Source organism: Oncorhynchus clarkii, chromosome 22 (genome assembly GCF_045791955.1).
Source record: "Oncorhynchus clarkii lewisi isolate Uvic-CL-2024 chromosome 22, UVic_Ocla_1.0, whole genome shotgun sequence".
Classification (NCBI taxonomy): Eukaryota; Metazoa; Chordata; class Actinopteri; order Salmoniformes; family Salmonidae; genus Oncorhynchus; species Oncorhynchus clarkii.
This window is the reverse complement of record NC_092168.1, coordinates 38,757,695-38,777,739: the sequence shown is the minus strand read 5'-3', so window position 1 is coordinate 38,777,739 and position 20,045 is coordinate 38,757,695. Positions and strand designations below refer to the sequence as shown.

At 44.2% G+C, this 20,045-nt stretch overlaps 3 protein-coding genes across 7 annotated transcripts in view; 1 reads left to right on the top strand and 2 right to left on the bottom strand.

The window, feature by feature from the left end:
• The window catches only part of LOC139380886 (armadillo repeat-containing protein 8-like), a 28,243-nt gene extending 26,717 nt beyond the window's left edge, over positions 1-1,526 (bottom strand). Inside the window, exon 1 of the mRNA XM_071124028.1 lies at positions 1,421-1,526. Coding sequence (XP_070980129.1) covers positions 1,421-1,465 — 45 coding nt within the window. The 5' untranslated portion in view covers positions 1,466-1,526. The remainder of the gene's footprint in view (positions 1-1,420) is intronic.
• On the top strand, positions 1,249-7,882 carry LOC139380887 (debranching RNA lariats 1). Of its 5 annotated transcripts, none has more exons than XM_071124030.1 (9): positions 1,249-1,550; positions 2,321-2,569; positions 2,847-2,971; positions 3,132-3,212; positions 3,716-3,801; positions 3,888-4,112; positions 4,364-4,441; positions 4,673-4,818; positions 6,788-7,882. In XM_071124030.1, the coding sequence occupies exons 2-9, from the start codon at positions 2,373-2,375 to the stop codon at positions 7,527-7,529; spliced, it is 1,680 nt and encodes a 559-aa protein (XP_070980131.1). In that variant the 5' UTR covers positions 1,249-1,550; positions 2,321-2,372; the 3' UTR covers positions 7,530-7,882. The 5 variants fall into 5 exon arrangements, with proteins under 5 accessions (XP_070980131.1, XP_070980133.1, XP_070980130.1 ...); XM_071124032.1 differs by lacking the exon at positions 1,249-1,550 and adding an exon at positions 1,564-1,586 and having other exon boundaries at positions 6,788-7,766; XM_071124029.1 differs by lacking the exon at positions 1,249-1,550 and adding an exon at positions 1,573-1,990 and having other exon boundaries at positions 6,788-7,766.
• Positions 7,883-8,028: 146 nt separating this feature from the next.
• On the bottom strand, positions 8,029-18,530 carry LOC139380885 (ras-related protein Rab-5B-like). Its single transcript, XM_071124025.1, has 6 exons — positions 18,093-18,530; positions 15,438-15,702; positions 15,071-15,222; positions 10,776-10,898; positions 10,560-10,653; positions 8,029-10,364 (listed from the first exon to the last, which is right to left on the bottom strand). The coding sequence occupies exons 2-6, from the start codon at positions 15,598-15,600 to the stop codon at positions 10,234-10,236; spliced, it is 663 nt and encodes a 220-aa protein (XP_070980126.1). The 5' UTR covers positions 15,601-15,702; positions 18,093-18,530; the 3' UTR covers positions 8,029-10,233.
• Positions 18,531-20,045: the final 1,515 nt, after the last annotated feature.

Genomic DNA, 20,045 nt, shown 5'->3' with positions numbered 1-20,045 from the left:
CAAAGCCTTTTTGGGTAAACTCACTCTTTACCTCTGTAGTCTGGTCTCCTTCACCACCAGCAGTTACCATACCCGGTCTGCTAGGTGGTTGCTACTTAAAGTCCCCAGGACATTCATAGTATTAGGCTAGATTGCCTTCTCCTCTTGTGCACCAGACGCATGGAATAATCTACAATCCATGCTTCATCTCGATATGTTAGTGCCACTGAATTCATTTAAAATATTGAAGGGAGACTCTGTTACAGAGGAGTATAAAATACTTTTTTAGGCTGGATGTTTTAATTCTGTAATGTATTGATTTTTGCTGCCTTCTTGGCCAGATCTCCCTTGAAAAAGAGACTCTGGGTCTCAATAGGCTTTTCCCGGTTAAATAAAAGGTAAAAAAATTTTTTTTAACAATGCAAACCCAGTGTTTCATTGGAAATGAATGTAATTCTGGTGTACCAAAATGCAATGACGCTGTCGGTGTGTTCGAAGCGTAAGCGATGTGCTAACGTTAAAGTTTGAAAAAGTTGAAAGTAACGTCTCGATCATAAAACTGACAGCAGTTGTCACCGAAAGCGTCATTTAATTTTGGTACACCAGAATTACATTCATTTCCAATGAAATACTGTGTTTGCCTAGCAGCAACAGTTGCAGTGCGTTCATTGTAGTGCATAGTTGCATTTATCGAATGTATGCGTCAAAACTAGTAGACCGCTCGACAGAAATGGGAGCAGAAGGTGAATGTTGAACTTTTGTCGCACACATATCCAGATGATGCTGCGTCCTGTATTGCGCAAACACACTGTCGGTGTGATCGAAGCATAACGCCCAGGAAGCTTAGATTCAAACTCCCATTTACCAATACGTTCGTTTACACCAAATATGGAGTTTCGCTGTACTTTTAAAAATCGTCTAAAGATAAAATGTACAAACAACCGGGGGAAAAAATCATCTTCGGCACCTCCAATGTATTGAGCTGTTCTAGACTTCCAACCTGTGCGCGGCAGTAATGAGTGATTTGCAGATAGCAGTTGAACCAGTGTCTATGTAGCTAGAGTAACTATGGTTATTTACAGCTAACTAACTAGCGGCTGGTTCCAGTTAACTAGCATAACCTTTTGATTGCATCGTTAACGTTTTGTGCAATAAAGTTGTTAGCTACAGGTTTGAGATTTTTCATCTTAATTGGATTCACATAAAATGTGTCACCGGTTGCTAACTAACTCATTCCGGGTGACAGTCGGGAGACCGCCTTTGCTAGCTAGATACAGTACATGTTGCAAAGCCTGTGCTAGCTAGCTAGCAGCAACTTCAGTGCATGTCGTCAAAGACATTGCTATTGATGAGACACACAAAAAGCGTTTCACTATCCAATGTACTGAATAATGCACAGAAAACGTTAGTATTTATTCAATTGTATAAGTGGGACACTCACAGATAACACGCTGATGCGGAGAGGGGCCTCCAACAAGCACGCCATCTCTCTTCCCCCTATCGAGCGCCCCAATCGGAGCAGCACTTTCCGAATACCCCGCCCTCCAGACCAGCTGCTCAGATTTTAAAAAGTAAATATAGCTTAATCACGCAACACTTCAGAATAAGTTAGTATATGATGGGTTATGTCGAGTTAATATGTGTGTCTTTGGTCTGTTTGAAATATCGTTTCATCTTCTAATGAAACTAGTATTTATATTTACCAACTGGCTACATTGTAGATGATCGAATGTCAATTTGTAAATCAAGTAAATTTTGCTTCTAAACGCGCAGGTTTGACATTGAAGCATGGCTGATTAAGACGCGATTGTTATAAGCATTTATGTGCATACAACAAATATTTGTATTCGTAAAGAAGTGCTGGTATTGGGAAGTATTACAGTTTGGGATAATGTATAGGTGTTTGACTATTTGTAAATTATTTTGATTGTGGAAAGTGCTACCGACGAATCCATCAGTCGATTTACTTTGGGGAATATTGGAGCATGCGCTGAGGTCTAACAACGCGGAGGTGGGAAAAACGTTCCGAGTCATACATTTTGGTTGAGATAAACAGAACAAACCAACATAATCATGGTAGCTAGTTAGCTAACTCTATCGTAACGTCAAAGTGCAAAAGACGAGAAACAATTGAACATGTTAGTTTGATTTGACTAGTGATTGCATTGCATGCATCTCTTAGCCAGGACAAGTCTACAACCCCGGACGGTGGACGTGTGATAGCTAGCAGTTATCTACTGGAGCTAGTAGCAATCAATTAACACAAATTATTGAGCTAATATGCTAACTTTCTACATTGTATTTTATTCAATGATATAATCGTCTTCCTCATATAATTCAGCTCAGCACAGAAAAAGAAGGCCCTTACGGGAGTCTACAGCCAATCATCAGCCATGAAAATAGCTGTGGAAGGGTGTTGCCATGGAGAGCTGGATAAGATCTATGAGACGATTGGCTACCTGGAGCAGAAGGAGGGGGTGAAGGTAGACCTGCTGCTGTGTTGTGGAGACTTCCAGGCTGTGAGGAACGAGGGGGACATGAAGTGCATGGCTGTGCCGCAAAAGTACAGGCAGATGCAGACCTTCTACAAGTTAGTACCTTCCTATCACCTCTGCTCTCTCTCTTTCTCGCTCTCATGTAGGGCCAGGGGTTTTTCCTGAACCCTGCATGACCTGATCCTGGAAAAACTCTAGACCTTACCTTACTCTGAGAGATGGCTGTTGACCCCTATGGCTTTAGATGCCATAGGAATCAACAGCCAGGTGGGTTAAATTGGTTAAGCCCAACCCTGTCAATACTACTTATGGTTCCTTTAGTTTAAGGGACAATCTGTTGTATTTCTGATGGTTGTGTCTTGGTTCGTGCAGGTACTACTCTGGAGAGAAGAAGGCTCCGGTCCTGACTATCTTCATCGGTGGGAATCACGAGGCCTCCAACCATCTCCAGGAGCTCCCGTACGGGGGCTGGGTGGCTCCCAACATCTACTACATGGGTAAGACCTTACCTTCGCACTCTGGCTACGAAGCTAAAACACATATTACAAGTTCCATGGATTGCTCTCTCAATGCCACTTGTCAATCAGGAAATTCGGGAGCGTTCACTTGCCCGAAAATGTTAATCTAATAATAACAGTGTATATGGTCTTCCATCAGGTTATGCTGGTGTTGTGCGCTACAAAGGAGTAAGGATAGGTGGCTTGTCTGGAATCTTCAAAGGGCATGATTACAGGAAAGGTGAGGTCATAAAGGAGTAAGGATAGGGGGCTTGTCTGGAATCTTCAAAGGGCATGATTATAGGAAAGGTGAGGTCATAAAGGAGTAAGGATAGGGGGCTTATCTGGAATCTTCAAAGGGCATGATTACAGGAAAGGTTAGGTCATAAAGGAGTAAGGATAGGGGGCTTGTCTGGAATCTTCAAAGGGCATGATTACAGGAAAGGTGAGGTCATAAAGGAGTAAGGATAGGTTGCTTGTCTGGAATCTTCAATGGGCATGATTACAGGATCGGTGAGGTCATAAAGGAGTAAGGATAGGGGGCTTGTCTGGAATCTTCAAAGGGCATGATTACAGGATCGGTGAGGTCATAAAAGAGTAAGGATAGGGGGCTTGTCTGGAATCTTCAAAGGGCATGATTACAGGAAAGGTGGGGTCATAAAGCTCTAGTAGATGTTCTCCTGTCTCTGCAAATGTGTTGCAGCTCAACTGTCTATAAAATGTAATCAATGCTCTTTTTTTCAGGACATTATGAGTTCCCTCCATATAACCCAGAAACTCTACGCAGTGTTTACCACATCAGGAACATCGATGTCTTCAAACTCAAACAGGTGACTACCACTCACAGGGTTAATACGTCATATGTCCCCCTATTATTATCATATGTCATATTATGTCCCCCCTATTTTACCACTAGATCCAGATGCCTGTGGATGTGTTCCTGACCCATGACTGGCCTCGTGGGATCTACCATTACGGCAGCACAGGGGAGCTGCTGAGGAAGAAGAAGTTCCTGAGGCAGGAGGTGGAGTCCAACACACTGGGTAGTCCTGCAGCAGCAGAGCTCCTGGCCCACCTGCAGCCTAACTACTGGTTCTCTGCGCACCTCCACGTCAAGTTCGCTGCCCTAATGCAGCACCCGGTGAGCTGAACTGAAGACAGTTGAGAGAGAGAGAGACTGCCGTGCATATTCAAAGTTTGGATTCTTTCTGATTAATTCGAATTTAAGATTCTATGATTGTCGCATGATGTGTTGATTCAGCACCGACATTGACATTTTCCCACACCAACATCTTCTTTCTCCTGATTGTATATCTAATGTATGTGCTGCCAGATCACATAACTGATATTGTATCAGCACTGGTTATATCACTGCTCTGTTTGTCTCTTTAGGCCAAAGTTGATGCTGCCCCCCGCACTACCAAATTCCTCTCACTGGATAAGTGCCTCCCATACAGGGACTTCCTACAGGTGAGAGAGGGGGTGATTAATAGAGAGGGGGTGATGACATAGATGTGAAGGGATTAAGTTCTGGTTTCATAGATCCAGATTAAATCTACTTTTGAATGGAGAATCTTTTCAAATTGGTCTGTGAAACAGCCTGCGTGCGTGCAGGTCTTATTTTGGGCTAGTATTTGCTACAGGCGTGTTCTCTGTAGTGCATGTCTGAGTTGATGCTGACTTGTAGGGTGTGTGTTTCAGATCGTAGAGGTAGCAGACAGGCCAGGATCATCCCAGGGTCTGGAGTATGATCCAGAGTGGCTGGCCATCCTCAAAGCTACAGACAGCCTGCAGACTGTCAGCCCTAATTACTGGAACCCCCCGCAGAACAACGGCCTGCACACAAGGTCAGACACACACCTCTCTTTCTCTCACTGTCTCTCACATACTACACACACCGCTCTTTCTCTCACTGTCTCTCACATACTACACACACCTCTTTCTCTCACTGTCTCTCACATACTACACACACCTCTCTCTCTCTCATACTACACACACCTCTCTCTCTCATACTACACACCTCTCTCTCTCTCATACTACACACACCTCTCTCTCTCTCATACTACACACACCTCTCTCTCTCTCATACTACACACACCTCTCTCTCTCTCATACTACACACACCTCTCTCTCTCTCTCATACTACACACACCTCTCTCTCTCTCTCATACTACACACACCTCTCTCTCTCTCTCATACTACACACACCTCTCTCTCTCTCTCATACTACACACACCTCTCTCTCTCTCTCATACTACACACACCTCTCTCTCTCTCTCATACTACACACACCTCTCTCTCTCTCTCATACTACACACACCTCTCTCTCTCATACTACACACACCTCTCTCTCACATACTACACACACCTCTCTCTCTCTCTCACATACTACACACACCTCTCTCTCTCTCTCTCTCTCTCTCATACTACACACACCTTCTCTCTCGCTCTCACTGGTGCTCTCTCATACTACACACACACCTTCTCTCTCTCTCTCACATACTACACACACCTTCTCTCTCGCTCTCACTGGTGCTCTCTCATACTACACACACCTTCTCTCTCTCTCTCACATACTACACACACCTTCTCTCTCGCTCTCACTGGTGCTCTCTCATACTACACACACCTCTCTTACTTACTCATTCACTTAATCAATCTCTTTTTTTGTCGCTATCTCACATACATACACCCCCACACACACATTAAACCCTGCTATCTCACATACATACACCCCCACACACACATTAAACCCTGCTATCTCACATACATGCACCCCCACACACACATTAAACCCTGCTATCTCACATACATGCACCCCCACACACACATTAAACCCTGCTATCTCACATACATGCACCCCCACACACACATTAAACCCTGCTATCTCACATACATACACCCCCACACACACATTAAACCCTGCTATCTCACATACATACACCCCCACACACACATTAAACCCTGCTATCTCACATACATACACCCCCACACACACATTAAACCCTGCTATCTCACATACATGCACCCCCACACACACATTAAACCCTGCTATCTCACATACATGCACCCCCACACACACATTAAACCCTGCTATCTCACATACATGCACCCCCACACACACATTAAACCCTGCTATCTCACATACATACACCCCCACACACACATTAAACCCTGCTATCTCACATACATACACCCCCACACACACATTAAACCCTGCTATCTCACATACATACACCCCCACACACACATTAAACCCTGCTATCTCACATACATACACCCCCACACACACACATGAAACCCTGCTATCTCAAATACATACACACCATCCTTCACTTGCGCATACACCCCCACACACACATTAAACCCTACTATCTCACACGCGCATACACCCCCACACACACATTAAACCCTACTATCTCACACGCATACACCCCCACACACACATTAAACCCTACTATCTCACACGCATACACCCCCACACACACATTAAACCCTACTATCTCACACGCATACACCCCCACACACACATTAAACCCTACTATCTCACACGCATACACCCCCACACACACATTAAACCCTACTATCTCACACGCATACACCCCCACACACACATTAAACCCTACTATCTCACACGCATACACCCCCACACACACATTAAACCCTACTATCTCACACGCATACACCCCCACACACACATTAAACCCTACTATCTCACACGCATACACACCATCCTTCACTTACGCATACACCCCCACACACACGTGTAATGTGCTACTCATGATCTGTGTCTACCTACTTCTGTATGTTGTCCAGGTGGGACTTCAGTGCTTCTGAGGCAGCCATGATGGAGGCTGTGGGTGACCTGGGGGGTGAACTGTCCATCCCTGACAACTTCTGCCTGACCGTGCCAGCTTACGACCCTGCCCGGCCACAGCCCCATGCCCACCCCAGCTACAGCACCAACCCGCAGACCACCGAGCTCTGTGCCACCCTGGGTCTCAGAGACATCTATGCCCAGGTTGGGCAGGGAGGGTATGGGGGCCAGATAGGCACCCCAGAGCTGGAGGATGATGAAGTCCAGAGTGGAGATGAACCCAGTGAGTACCCTAGTGACACCTCAGGCCTGTCCAGCTCCTACAACCCTGATGAGATCACCATAGAGGATGAGTGGGAGGAAGAGGAGGAGGGAGGAGAGAAAGAGGGAAGGGGGAAGAGCCCTGATGCAGTGGTCCCAGAGGGGGAAGCGGGGGAGGCAGGAGGGAGACGGGACTCGGGGCCCCCCTCTAGAGAGCTGCCCCCCAGCCGCATGGTTCTGACCATGCCAGAGCCCAAATCAGACCCCGCTCCTCCCTCACGCCTGTCCCTCAACCTACCTCCTCCCTCTCACTCCTCACCTCCGGAAAGGGAGGAGGAGGAGGAGGAGCCCCATGTCCGGATCCCTAAGCGCACCAGTGGGGAGACGGGGGACCCTATCAGTACAGGCAGCACCCCTAGGATCAAACGCAGGAACCAGGTCATCTACACTGCAGTGGACGATGATGAGAGTGAGGACTAGGGCTGGAACTTGACCCAGGTTTCAGGGGGAAGTCAGTGGGAACTGTTGTCAAATAGAAGATTCTTATTATCTCCTTTTTATATTGCTATTGTCGTTCTTCAATGCAAACCAACAGAGTTTTTTTTTTTTAGTATAGGGTGAGTGGAGAATCCCATGATGGAAATGTATTTTTTTAAGTCTGTTCAGTTGCTTTTTTTAAATTATGAAATAAAGAAAATGGTGATTTTAAGAAAAAAATAAGTTGAATTTCAGATGAGGCACACTGTAGTTTTCCACTGTGGGTCAACTTCAAAAGGGCTGTGTTGGGAAACAACAAAAGGTTAAGAACATGAATATGTTTGTACACCAAATAGGAGGGGCCCCAGGACCTGTGGTTCCTGAGCTCTTTAGCAGACCCCCCAACCACCACACACACACACACAAAAACTACAGTTTCAAGCCAAAACCCATGACAGGAGACCAGTATTACCACTGACTAAACCATTGAGACATACTATCTGTTCAGTCACTGACTGCACACATGGCGCAATAGCACATCTTTATTGAACAACGCTTTACAGAGGTGCTGATGGGAGTTCAGTTTTTTCCCACACATTGTGTGAACATCATTATTATTACACATAACCTGTGATCAGGGAGTTAATGAATGAGTGACTCATGGATTCATCAGTTAATCACGATGAGCCCATGAAACAACTTGTTTTTAAATTAAGTAGAGCTCATCACATCGATTAGGGTCCTTTAGTTAGCGATTCATTCCAGGATGACATAGGTATTATAGTCAGTAAAATCAACAACAAACAGAACAGGTTCAATACAATTAGGTGAGAATACATAGTGTATTTTGACGAGAGTTCAAAGGGCAGACTGACAGACAACGTGCAGGCAGCTAATGGTTACAGGGATGTGCTTTACTTGGACTGCTACCTACTGAACACACCCCAGAGCAAACTCAAAGCATACAGGGGAATAAAACAGAGTAGGCACTTTGTTGTTTTTCAAACCCCTTGTAAGCACCCTTATTCTTCTTAGCTAAACATGCGCAATTCCAAAACGATCCCCCCCCCCCCCCCCTATCACCTACCTACCTCCCTGTAGATCTGAAACAAATGGAGAGTTAGAAGCAATATGGCAAACATAAATCCACCCAGTCGATCAGTTGACAAGGTGAAGCAAATATGTCTTCGCTCATCCATCCAGATCTATATGGAATGTCTAGGGGTTATGCGTTAATGGAGTCCAACAGAGTGGGTAGCTCTGTATTCAAAGCTGTCCGTCTCCAAACCAGTGCTTTGAACAGCATCAGCTCGTTAGTCAGTCATTAAAAGCGTTATTACATTGTTTTCATTTACATCAACTCTTACGCAGTAAGACACAGGACAAACGAGGAACAGCAGAACATAGCATGTAAATCATGGCCCATGCATTCACAACATGACAGGCAAGATACAATGGTTTCCTAACTACAGGACTTCATCCCTAGAGGGGTTTGTAGCCTGGTCCCAGATCTGCTTCTTCTGTCTAGCTCCACGATCATTGTCAACCATAGGGACTTGGCAATGACAGCACAAACAGATCTGAGACCAGGCTAGGGTTTTGAGATCCTACTATATATTATCACTCAGGAGAGGCAAGGATTTTCTCCTGACCAGGAGAAACTGCAGCCCTGGATATCACTGTGCAGTAACCAGGGTTTTCTGAGCTCGGTCCTGGGCCCCCTGGCTGTGTAGTGCTAGGGCAAAAAAACAAAACACGCACCCAGGAGGGGCCCAGGAAGGAGTTTGTGAAAAGCTGCATTAGACAGTGGATTGATTGTTAGAAACAGCGGTGGTCTCCAGCGAGGGCCAGACTCAGACATGGCATAGAGCAGACTCACTCTGTACTGTGGATTCTTCAGTGTATATCTAGTGTACATATGTGGGTGGAGGTGAGGACGAGGGGCCTGGATGATACCAGACTGGCATTGGCACCATGATGTCTCGCAACACCGCTGCTCTGAGGAGTATTAATAATAATAATATAGCCTAGGGGAAATAAATAAATGAGGCCAGAGGAAATAAGGGCATCAGAAGAGGCCATGAACTGTGTTTCCCTCCCTCTCATGCGATTGTGGGTAAACTGTGCCATCTAACATGGGTTATTCTATCTGTGGCAACCGGGAAGTGTCTGGAATGGCTCAGGCCAGGCCAAGGCTTCAGGGTTTAGGTTGTTCAGGCAGCCTGGGACTCATGCTAGAGGGAGTGATGAGGGGGCATTCAGGACAGCAGTAAAGGGAATACTTTGGGGGAGTGTGACCTGCATCCCATTCCCTCTTTTCCCCCCTCATCCCTTAAGACTCCCTCGCTCCAGCTCTCCTTTCTTCCCTCTGCCACTCAAGAACCGACACTGCAGCGATTGCATAATGAAATGGAACCATGATTGAAATGAATCGAGACAGACGAAAGGCAAAACAACATCCACGATTAGTGCTAAATAATATAGTCTCACACTCACTCTTTTTCTTCCTGTCTGTCAGTCTTTATCAGACCTCTCTCTCTGTCAGAAATCTATCTGGCTTCGCAAAAGACAACCGTCCTGTTCCGACTCTTTCCCTATGTCTCTATCTCTCTGTGGATGGGAGGGAGGGTGGAGGTTTGAAGGGGGTGTCCCCTTGCCCGACCCCAGAGGTTGGGAGCAGGGATGGCAGGGTGGAAGTGGAGCGGTCCTAGTTCCCACCTCCTCCTCCTCCTCCACAGCAGGATCGGGTGTTGTGGGCATCAGGGTCCTGTAGGTTCACTCCTCTGTGTCGTGCTGCGTGTGTAGGGTTCTGGGTGTCTGTTTTTGGCATCTTTTTGGCTGCAGAGACAGTGGAACACACTGTTATTATTCTGACCTAGTTCTAACTGGGGCCTGGAGTTTTTCTTGGGCAGGTCATGTTGTCATGAAAAACTGTTAACAACTGTTCTGTTATTAGGTCAACAATTGAAATGAACAAAAATGGTGTCACCTATAAGTATCCCTATAGATTGATGGGGGAAGATGGAAGCTTACCAATGGCCAGGAACAGATCGTTGACATTCATGGCCGTCTTGGCAGAGGTCTCCATGAAGAGAAGCCCAGTGTCTTCAGAATAGGTCTGGGCCTCCTGTCAGACAGGAGGCAACAGTCCATCAGTATTGGGAATCCCCAGTGTTTTAGAATTCATATTTGATGTCAGTGTATAGTGACGACCATAACATGTTACTGAGTCAGTGTAGAGGACAGTACCTCGTACTCCACTAGTCTCTTCTCAGCCAGGTCAGCCTTGTTCCCTGCCAAAGCGATGACAATGTTGGGGCTAGCCTGCCTCTGTAGCTCCTTCACCCAGGCTTTGGCTCGCTCAAACGTCTCCTACAGGAGGGCAAAGCAGAGGCCATAAGAGGTGCAAGTTGGTGAGAAAGAGGGAGTCAGATACAGTGCAACATTTAAATAACATGGCAATGTTCACATGATAGAGGGCTAGAGCGTCTATACAGTACAATGGGGCGATTCCACGGCAACAGAAAATATTGGTATCTCAGATTGTTCTGGCATTTCTCACATAGAAGGGAGGAAGGGTCTTTGAAATGCTTTTTACATTTGTATCACAAGACATTTAAAAAAAAATTTAAAACATGGTGAAAGTGGCCATTTTAGGCCCTTTTTATACCTGTACATTACTCCTGTCAGACCCTATGATCTGTGAACCGTACATGATACAGACAGCAGCTTGGTGTCATACTATAAGACCCTATGATCTGTGAACCGTACATGATACAGACAGCAGCTTGGTGTCATACTATAAGACCCTATGATCTGTGAACCGTACATGATACAGACAGCAGCTTGGTGTCATACTATAAGACCCTATGATGTGTGAACCGTACATGATACAGACAGCAGCTTGGTGTCATACTATAAGACCCTATGATGTGTGAACCGTACATGATACAGACAGCAGCTTGGTGTCATTATACTATAAGACCCTATGATCTGTGAACCGTACATGATACAGACAGCAGCTTGGTGTCATACTATAAGACCCTATGATCTGTGAACCGTACATGATACAGACAGCAGCTTGGTGTCATACTATAAGACCCTATGATCTGTGAACCGTACATGATACAGACAGCAGCTTGGTGTCATACTATAAGACCCTATGATCTGTGAACCGTACATGATACAGACAGCAGCTTGGTGTCATTATACTATAAGACCCTACGATCTGTGAACCGTACATGATACAGATAGCAGCTTGGTGTCATTATACTATAAGACCCTATGATCTGTGAACCGTACATGATACAGACAGCAGCTTGGTGTCATTATACTATAAGACCCTACGATCTGTGAACCGTACATGATACAGATAGCAGCTTGGTGTCATTATACTATAAGACCCTATGATCTGTGAACCGTACAGGATACAGACAACAGCTTGGTGTCATTATTCGCTGCTGCCATGTTGTGTTGCTACCATCTGTTGTCAGGTTGCTACCATGTTGTGTTGATGTCATGCTGTGTTGTCGTCTTAGGTCTATCTTTATGTAGTGTTGTCTCTCTTTTCGTGATGTGTGTTTTATCCTACATTTTTAATTAGAATCCCAGCCCCCATTCCCTTAGGAGGAATTTTGCCTCTTGGTCGGCCGTCACTTGTCTAGTTAACAAAAAAACAAGGTTAAATAAAATATACTCCTTATAGTGTGCTCTAAAAATGTCTTGATTATGAAATATAATTTTGCACATTCATTTATTCAACATAAAAAATCTGTAATCTCAAAAGACATATTGTTTGGAACAATAACCTCTACAAGTACATCACACTTCCAGTGGGCTCTCTGCTAATTCTGAAGGTATGATACATTTATATGGACACCAGAAATACAGTGAATTGTAAAGGGCTTCAAAGGGAACTCCCTCCCACTGCTGGTGATTTGCTGAATGTGCAATCCTAAAGGAGGGCTGTGATTGGTTAATGACCTATAATGTCAATTTCTATGTATAAAATGGTTCATATCATTAATAGTACCAGAGAGCCACTCTGGAAATGTGATGTGTTTTAAGAGTACTGTTACAATGTGTCTACAAAATAAGCTACGTCAAAAAAGGAAGTTGAGATATTAATATTTGTAATGTTGAATAAATTAACTAACATTTTTATTTCTGAATCTTGACACTCCATATTTGAGAGAACACTATAAGGAGTATAATGACACCAAGATGTTGTCTGTATAATGTACAGTTCACACATCATAGGGTCTTACAGTATAATGTATGGTTCACACATCATAGGGTCTTACAGTATAATGTAAGGTTCACACATCATAGGGTCTTACAGTATAATGTACGGTTCACACATCATAGGGTCTTACAGTATAATGTACGGTTCACACATCATAGGGTCTTACAGTATAATGTACGGTTCACACATCATAGGGTCTTACAGTATAATGTACGGTTCACACATCATAGGGTCTTACAGTATAATGTACGGTTCACACATCATAGGGTCTTACAGTATAATGACACCAAGATGTTGTCTGTATCATGTACGGTTCACACATCATAGGGTCTTACAGTATAATGTACGGTTCACACATCATAGGGTCTTACAGTATAATGTATGGTTCACACATCATAGGGTCTTACAGTATAATGTACGGTTCACACATCATAGGGTCTTACAGTATAATGTACGGTTCACACATCATAGGGTCTTACAGTATAATGACACCAAGATGTTGTCTGTATCATGTACGGTTCACACATCATAGGGTCTTACAGTATAATGTACGGTTCACACATCATAGGGTCTTACAGTATAATGTACGGTTCACACATCATAGGGTCTTACAGTATAATGACACCAAGATGTTGTCTGTATCATGTACGGTTCACACATCATGGTCTTACAGTATAATGTACAGTTCACACATCATAGGGTCTTACAGTATAATGTACAGTTCACACATCATAGGGTCTTACAGTATAATGTACGGTTCACACATCATAGGGTCTTACAGTATAATGTACGGTTCACACATCATAGGGTCTTACAGTATAATGTACGGTTCACACATCATAGGGTCTTACAGTATAATGTACGGTTCACACATCATAGGGTCTTACAGTATAATGTACGGTTCACACATCATAGGGTCTTACAGTATAATGACACCAAGATGTTGTCTGTATCATGTACAGTTCTCACATCATAGGGTCTTACAGTATAATGACTAGATGTCTGTATCATGTACGGTTCACACAACATAGGGTCTTACAGTATAATGACTAGATGTCTGTATCATGTACGGTTCTCACATCATAGGGTCTTATAGTATAATGACACCAAGATGTCTGTCATGTACGGTTCACACATCATAGGGTCTTACAGTATAATGACACCAAGATGTTGTCTGTATCATGTACGGTTCTCACATCATAGGGTCTTACAGTATAATGACACCAAGATGTCTGTCATGTACGGTTCACACATCATAGGGTCTTACAGTATAATGACACCAAGATGTTGTCTGTATCATGTACGGTTCTCACATCATAGGGTCTTATAGTATAATGACTAGATGTCTGTATCATGTACGGTTCTCACATCATAGGGTCTTATAGTATAATGACTAGATGTCTGTATCATGTACGGTTCACACATCATAGGGTCTTACAGTATAATGACACCAAGATGTCTGTCATGTACGGTTCACACATCATAGGGTCTTACAGTATAATTACTAGATGTTGTCTGTATCATGTACGGTTCACACATCATAGGGTCTTACAGGAGACAGGTATACACTTAGCATATAAAACATTAAGAACACCTGCTCTTTCCATGACAGACTGACCAGGTGAATCCAGGTGAAAGCTATGATCCCTTATTGATGTCACTTGTTAAATCCACTTCAATCCGTGTAGATGAAGGGGAGGAGACATGTTAAAGTAGGATGTTTAAGCGTTGAGACATGGATTGTATACGTGTGCCATTCAGAAGGTGAATGGGGAAGACAAATGATTTCAGTGCCTTTTGAATAGGGTATGGTAGTAGGTGCCAGGCACACCAGTTTGAGTCAAGAACTGCAACGATTCTGGGTTTTTCACACAACAGTTTGTTTCCCATGTGTATCAAGAATGGTCCACCAGCCAACTTCACACAACTTTGCATTGGAGTCAACATGGGCGAACATCCCTGTTGAATCATTTTGACACCTTGTAGAGTCCATGGCCCGACGAATTGAAGCTGTTCTGAGGGCAAAATGGGGGGGTGCAACTCAATATTAACAATGTGTTCCTAATGTTTGGTATAGTCAGTGTATGTCTAAAATTGGCCATTTCATCATGATCTTCTCAAAAATGGTTTGTGATACAAATGTAAAAGCATGGTAAATATCTTTCCTCCCAATGAAGTTTCTATCAGATACCAAACACATGTTCTGTTCCTGCTGGCATGGAATCACCCAATACATTTATTTACTCCTTAAGTTAGCTCTGAAAACACAGCTCTGTGGTGCGCTGAATGATGACTGTACCGGCTTGGTGATGTCAAAGACCACAATAGCAGCCTGTGCCCCGCGGTAGTACATGGGAGCCAGACTGTGGTAGCGCTCCTGTCCCGCCGTGTCCCAGATCTCAAACTTCACAGTGGTGTCGTCTAGACACACAGACTGGGCCAGGAATGCAGCTGAGACAGAGAAGACGAGAGAGTGAATGTAAAACGAATTATGTAAAACTCAACCCTTTCATCTCAGCAAACCCTCCCTTCTTGGTCCAGGAATAAAACTCTGTTCTTAACAGAAGATTTTGTTACGGCACTCCAGGAACAGAGTTGCCCAACCCTGATCTGGGGCCAACAGTGTGCCAGTCAACTTCTCTCCTCCCCCTCCCCTCTCTCCTCACCTCCAATGGTGGTCTCCTGGAACTCATCAAACTGTCCCTTGACGAAGCGCAGCACCAGGCTGGACTTGCCCACAGCCATGTCTCCCAGCAACACCAGTTTAAACTGGCATATCTTTGTCTGGGGCAGCATGCAATTGGGCCGGCCACTCCCTCTGGTAGCCATGGTGACAGAGATGAGGAGGGCAGGAGCCTCCCAGTGATGGGAGCTCAGACTACAGGGGACTCTGGGATGTGAAGTCTTTCTCCACCTCTCCTCTTTTTCTCTCTGTAGATGAGAGAATATTTTATTTTTGTATTTATTAAAGATCCCCATTCCTGGGGTTCAGGATCCTCTTCCTGGGGTCCAAACAAATGAAGGCAAAAACATTATTACACCACTACACATCAAAAATACAACATTTATAATACCACTATATATATATATAATACCACTTTGTGTGTGCTGGTGTGTGTGTGCGTAAACGTGTGTGTGTGTCCTGATTTTACTGCACGAGTTACTTGATGTGGAATAGATATGAGAACAGAACAGAGGGAACTGGTAATGGACAATGCTGGTAATGGACAATGCTGGTAATGGACAATGCTGGTAATAGAAAAAGGAAAGATTGGCTCAAATGACAGCAGGTGTCATTCAGTCTGGACAGGTGGGTCATTTTATTTTATTTTTTCATCAGTTCAGATGACCATTAATATCATGATCTATTTATGACAATATTATTACATGTTCTGCAATAATGCCCATCCACACAAATCTAGGAAGACTGACAAAACCAAAAACACATGCATAGAGGATGTTTGAGCATGACAGTCATATTTCATTGTGTGACGCCTTCTTGTCACCAGCCTACGGATTTGAGCTATGTAAATAAACTCAGCAAAAAAAGAAACACCCCTTTTTTCAAGGCCCATTCTTTCAGAGATAATTTGTAAAAATCCAAAGAACTTCACAGATCTTCATTGTAAAGGGTTTAAACACTGTTTCCCATGCTTGTTCAATGAACCATAAACAATGAATGAACATGCACCTGTGGAACGGTAGTTAAGACACTAACAGCTTACAGACGGTAGGCAATTAAGGTCACAGTTATGAACACTTAGGACACTAAAGAGGCCTTTCTACTGACTCTGAAACACACCAAAAGAAAGATGCCCAGGGACCCTGCTCATCTGCGTGAACATGCCTTAGGCATGCTGCAAGGAGGCATGAGGACTGCAGAAGTGACCAGGGCAATAAATTGCAATGTCCGTACTGTGAAATGCCTAAGACAGCGCTACAGGGAGACAGGACTGACAGCTGATCATCCTCTCAGTGGCAGACCACGTGTAACAACACCTGCACAGGATCGGTACATCCGAACATCACACCTGGGGACAGGTACAGGTGTTGTAAGGCAGGTCCTCACCAGACATCAACGGCAACGTCGCCTATGGGCACAAACCCACCGTTGCTGGACCAGACAGAACTGGCAAAAAAGTGCTCTTCACTGATGAGTTGCGGTTGTCTCACCAGGGGTGATGGTCGGATTCGCGTTTATAGTCAAAGGAATGAGCGTTACACCGAGGCCTGTACTCTGGGGCAGTGTGTCACAGCATCATCGGACTGAGCATACCCTTCCTGCAGGCTCATCCTGACATGACCCTCCAGCATGACAATGCCACCAGCCATACTGCTCATTATGTGCGTGATTTCCTGCAAGACAGGAATGTCAGTGTTCTGCCATGGCCAGCGAAGAGCCCGGATCTCAATCCCATTGAGCATGTCTGGGACCTGTTGAATCGGAGGGTGAGGGATAGGGCCATTCCCCCCAGAAATGTCTGGGAACTTGCAGGTGCCTTGGTGGAAGAGTGGGGTAACATCTCACTGCAAGAACTGGCAAATCTGGTGCAGTCCACAAGGAGATGCACTGCAGTACTTAATGCAGCTGGTGGCCACACCAGATACTGACTGTTTCTTTTGATACCCCCCCCCTTTGTTGTTCAGTTTGTGTCTCAGTTGTTGAATCTTGTTATGTTCATACAAATATTTACACGTTAAGTTTGCTGAAAATAAAGGCTGTTGACAGTGAGAGGATGTTTCTTTTTTTGCTGAGTTTATTTATTATAGCGATTTAAATTAACCGCCATAGGGGTCATTGAGAGGTCGAAACATGGGGCTGGCTTCTGCTGTTCCTGGTCCATTTGATAGAACGCCATTTGATAGAACGAATGGACCTGGTCATGTCAGTCGCGCGCACCAACAACGGCGAGTTGATGTCCCACTCCCCACTGTCACATTCATCCAAAAGCTGGCATTTCGCCAGGCAGCGAGCTATTGTCATTTCAGTGGAGTGACAGCACGCACAGTGTTTTCACTTTCATTACCACGAGAGCTCAAACCCCGTATGCCATTGTTTTTCATTATCTGCTAAGCATTTAGCTGTATATTTTTATTTTACATCGGGGTATGAATATTAACATAGGCGCTATGCAGGTATCATCAGTTTTATCCGTAAACTGCTGTATCTCCGTACAGAATGGACTCCGTTGAAGCCCAGTCATTTTGCTGCGGATAAGCCAAATCCGCCCCAGCTCTGGTTCGACGGCCGTCTCACTTTCATTCTTGCAGCTCCACATCCCATATGTACACTCGGGGAGTAGAAAAATATGAATACATACCAGTGACGATATCGGCGCTCTCTGAAACGATCAGAGGTCCCCGTCTTGAGACTGTTGACAATATATCAGCTGGTAAAACGACTATTAACACTTCCTGCAAATTCGCGCAGTCGCAGTCAGTGTCGCATTCTCGATTTTCTTAAACGGATAGATAAGCGCATTCCTCCACGTTTTAGTTCGTCAGGTGCAAAGGCCCGCAGTCTCAAAACAGACCGTTTTTCATTACCAAAAATATGTCTTTAAACTGTTTCTTTACAACCGCATCAGAACAGAACTGCAGTAGCTAATACATATAGGTTGGGTTGTAATTTGATGCCTCTGTATCTGAATGGTATATTGTGCCTATTATGGAAATGTTTAATCACAACAAAATAATTTAAAGCTAAATGAGGACCAATGTACATGAGGTGTACACATGTAGAGAATGGACTTCGACTCGGCTACCTACCTTTAATCAGACGCAGCGGAAAACGACTGCCCCCTCGCATTGAAGAGTTCAAATTGAAGGCTAACCGCGGTACTGCAGGCATTGTTTCAGAAAACAGGTTGCCCATTATATTAAATTGTGAAATTATAGTGAATGTGGTAATGGCGATCTTCGTGGTCAATATTCGTGGATATCCGTCTATAAAAACAAATCGAACACAATCGTGGTACAAATAATTGCCTCTATTTCACCAGATGTATTTCCTTAACCAATGACTTTAAAATCCCACACAGACGAAGTAAAAAGGATAATTGAGTTGATAATGGCAGCCTGCAGTACCCCGGTCGTCTTCATTTTGAGATACTCAATGAGAGGGGCAGCAGATTACATTAGTTTAGATTGTTTTTATTTTGTCACATGCACAGGGTTGCAGATGTAGTTGCAGTGTACAGTGAAATACTTAAACTCCAAGAGTGCAAGTGTGAATGAAACAATAATACAAAAATAATATATGTTTACAAATGTTCAGTAGCGGTGGAGCTGCCGTATCAGGCTGTGATGCAGCCCGTCAGTATGCTCTCAATGGTGCTTCTGTAGAACATTGAGGGCACTCTGGGACATTTCTAATTTATTTTGCCTCCTGAGGTTGTTGGTAATCAGGACTACTACTGTCGAGTCTTCGGGGAACTTGATGGAGTTGGAACTGTTTGAAGCCATGCAGTAGTGGGTATACAGGGAGTACAGGAGGGGACTGAGGAAACAACGTTGTGGGGCCTCCATGTTGAGGATCATTGTGGCAGGGTTAATGTTGCCTATCTTCATCACCTGGGGGTGGCCCATCAGGAAGTCCAGGACCCAGTTGCATAGGAAGGAGTTCAGTCCCAGGGCCTTGAGCTTTGAGGTGAGTAGGGTTGCACATTTTGGGGAATATTCAGAGGTGGAAACTTTCTGTGGGAATTAACAGAAATATATGCAAATTCATATTAATACCATTTAAATGTAGATGTTTTTTGCATTGGATTTATTTACCATATCATATGGAGACAGAAACATAAACATTTTACCTCATCAGAAGGAGACATAATTACAAATGATTAAATCCTTCCAATAGAAAAAACAAATAGTTACGAATTGAACTTTGATTAAATGAGTTGACTCTTCACATGGGATGATTTCACTGAACAACAAAGAAAGAGAATATTGAATGATCCCCAATGATCCATCACATCTCCTCAAAAATGTTTTCAACATACATCTGTAAAATGATAGTCTAGAAACTAAAGCTTTGGTTGTCTTCCTCTCAGGCTTCCATGTCTTCTCCCTGTCCCTGCTCAATGTCCACCTCTTGAACATCAGACTCTCAGGCCGCATCTTCACTGTCACTTTTCAACCTTGTTGAGGTTAACTTGTCAGGCTCAAAAAGCCTCAAATTTGCCCGTATGGCCACCAATTTTTCAACCATTGTAGTGGTCAGCCTGTTGCGTGCTTTGGTGTGTGTGTTCTCAAACAAGGACCAGTTGCGCTCT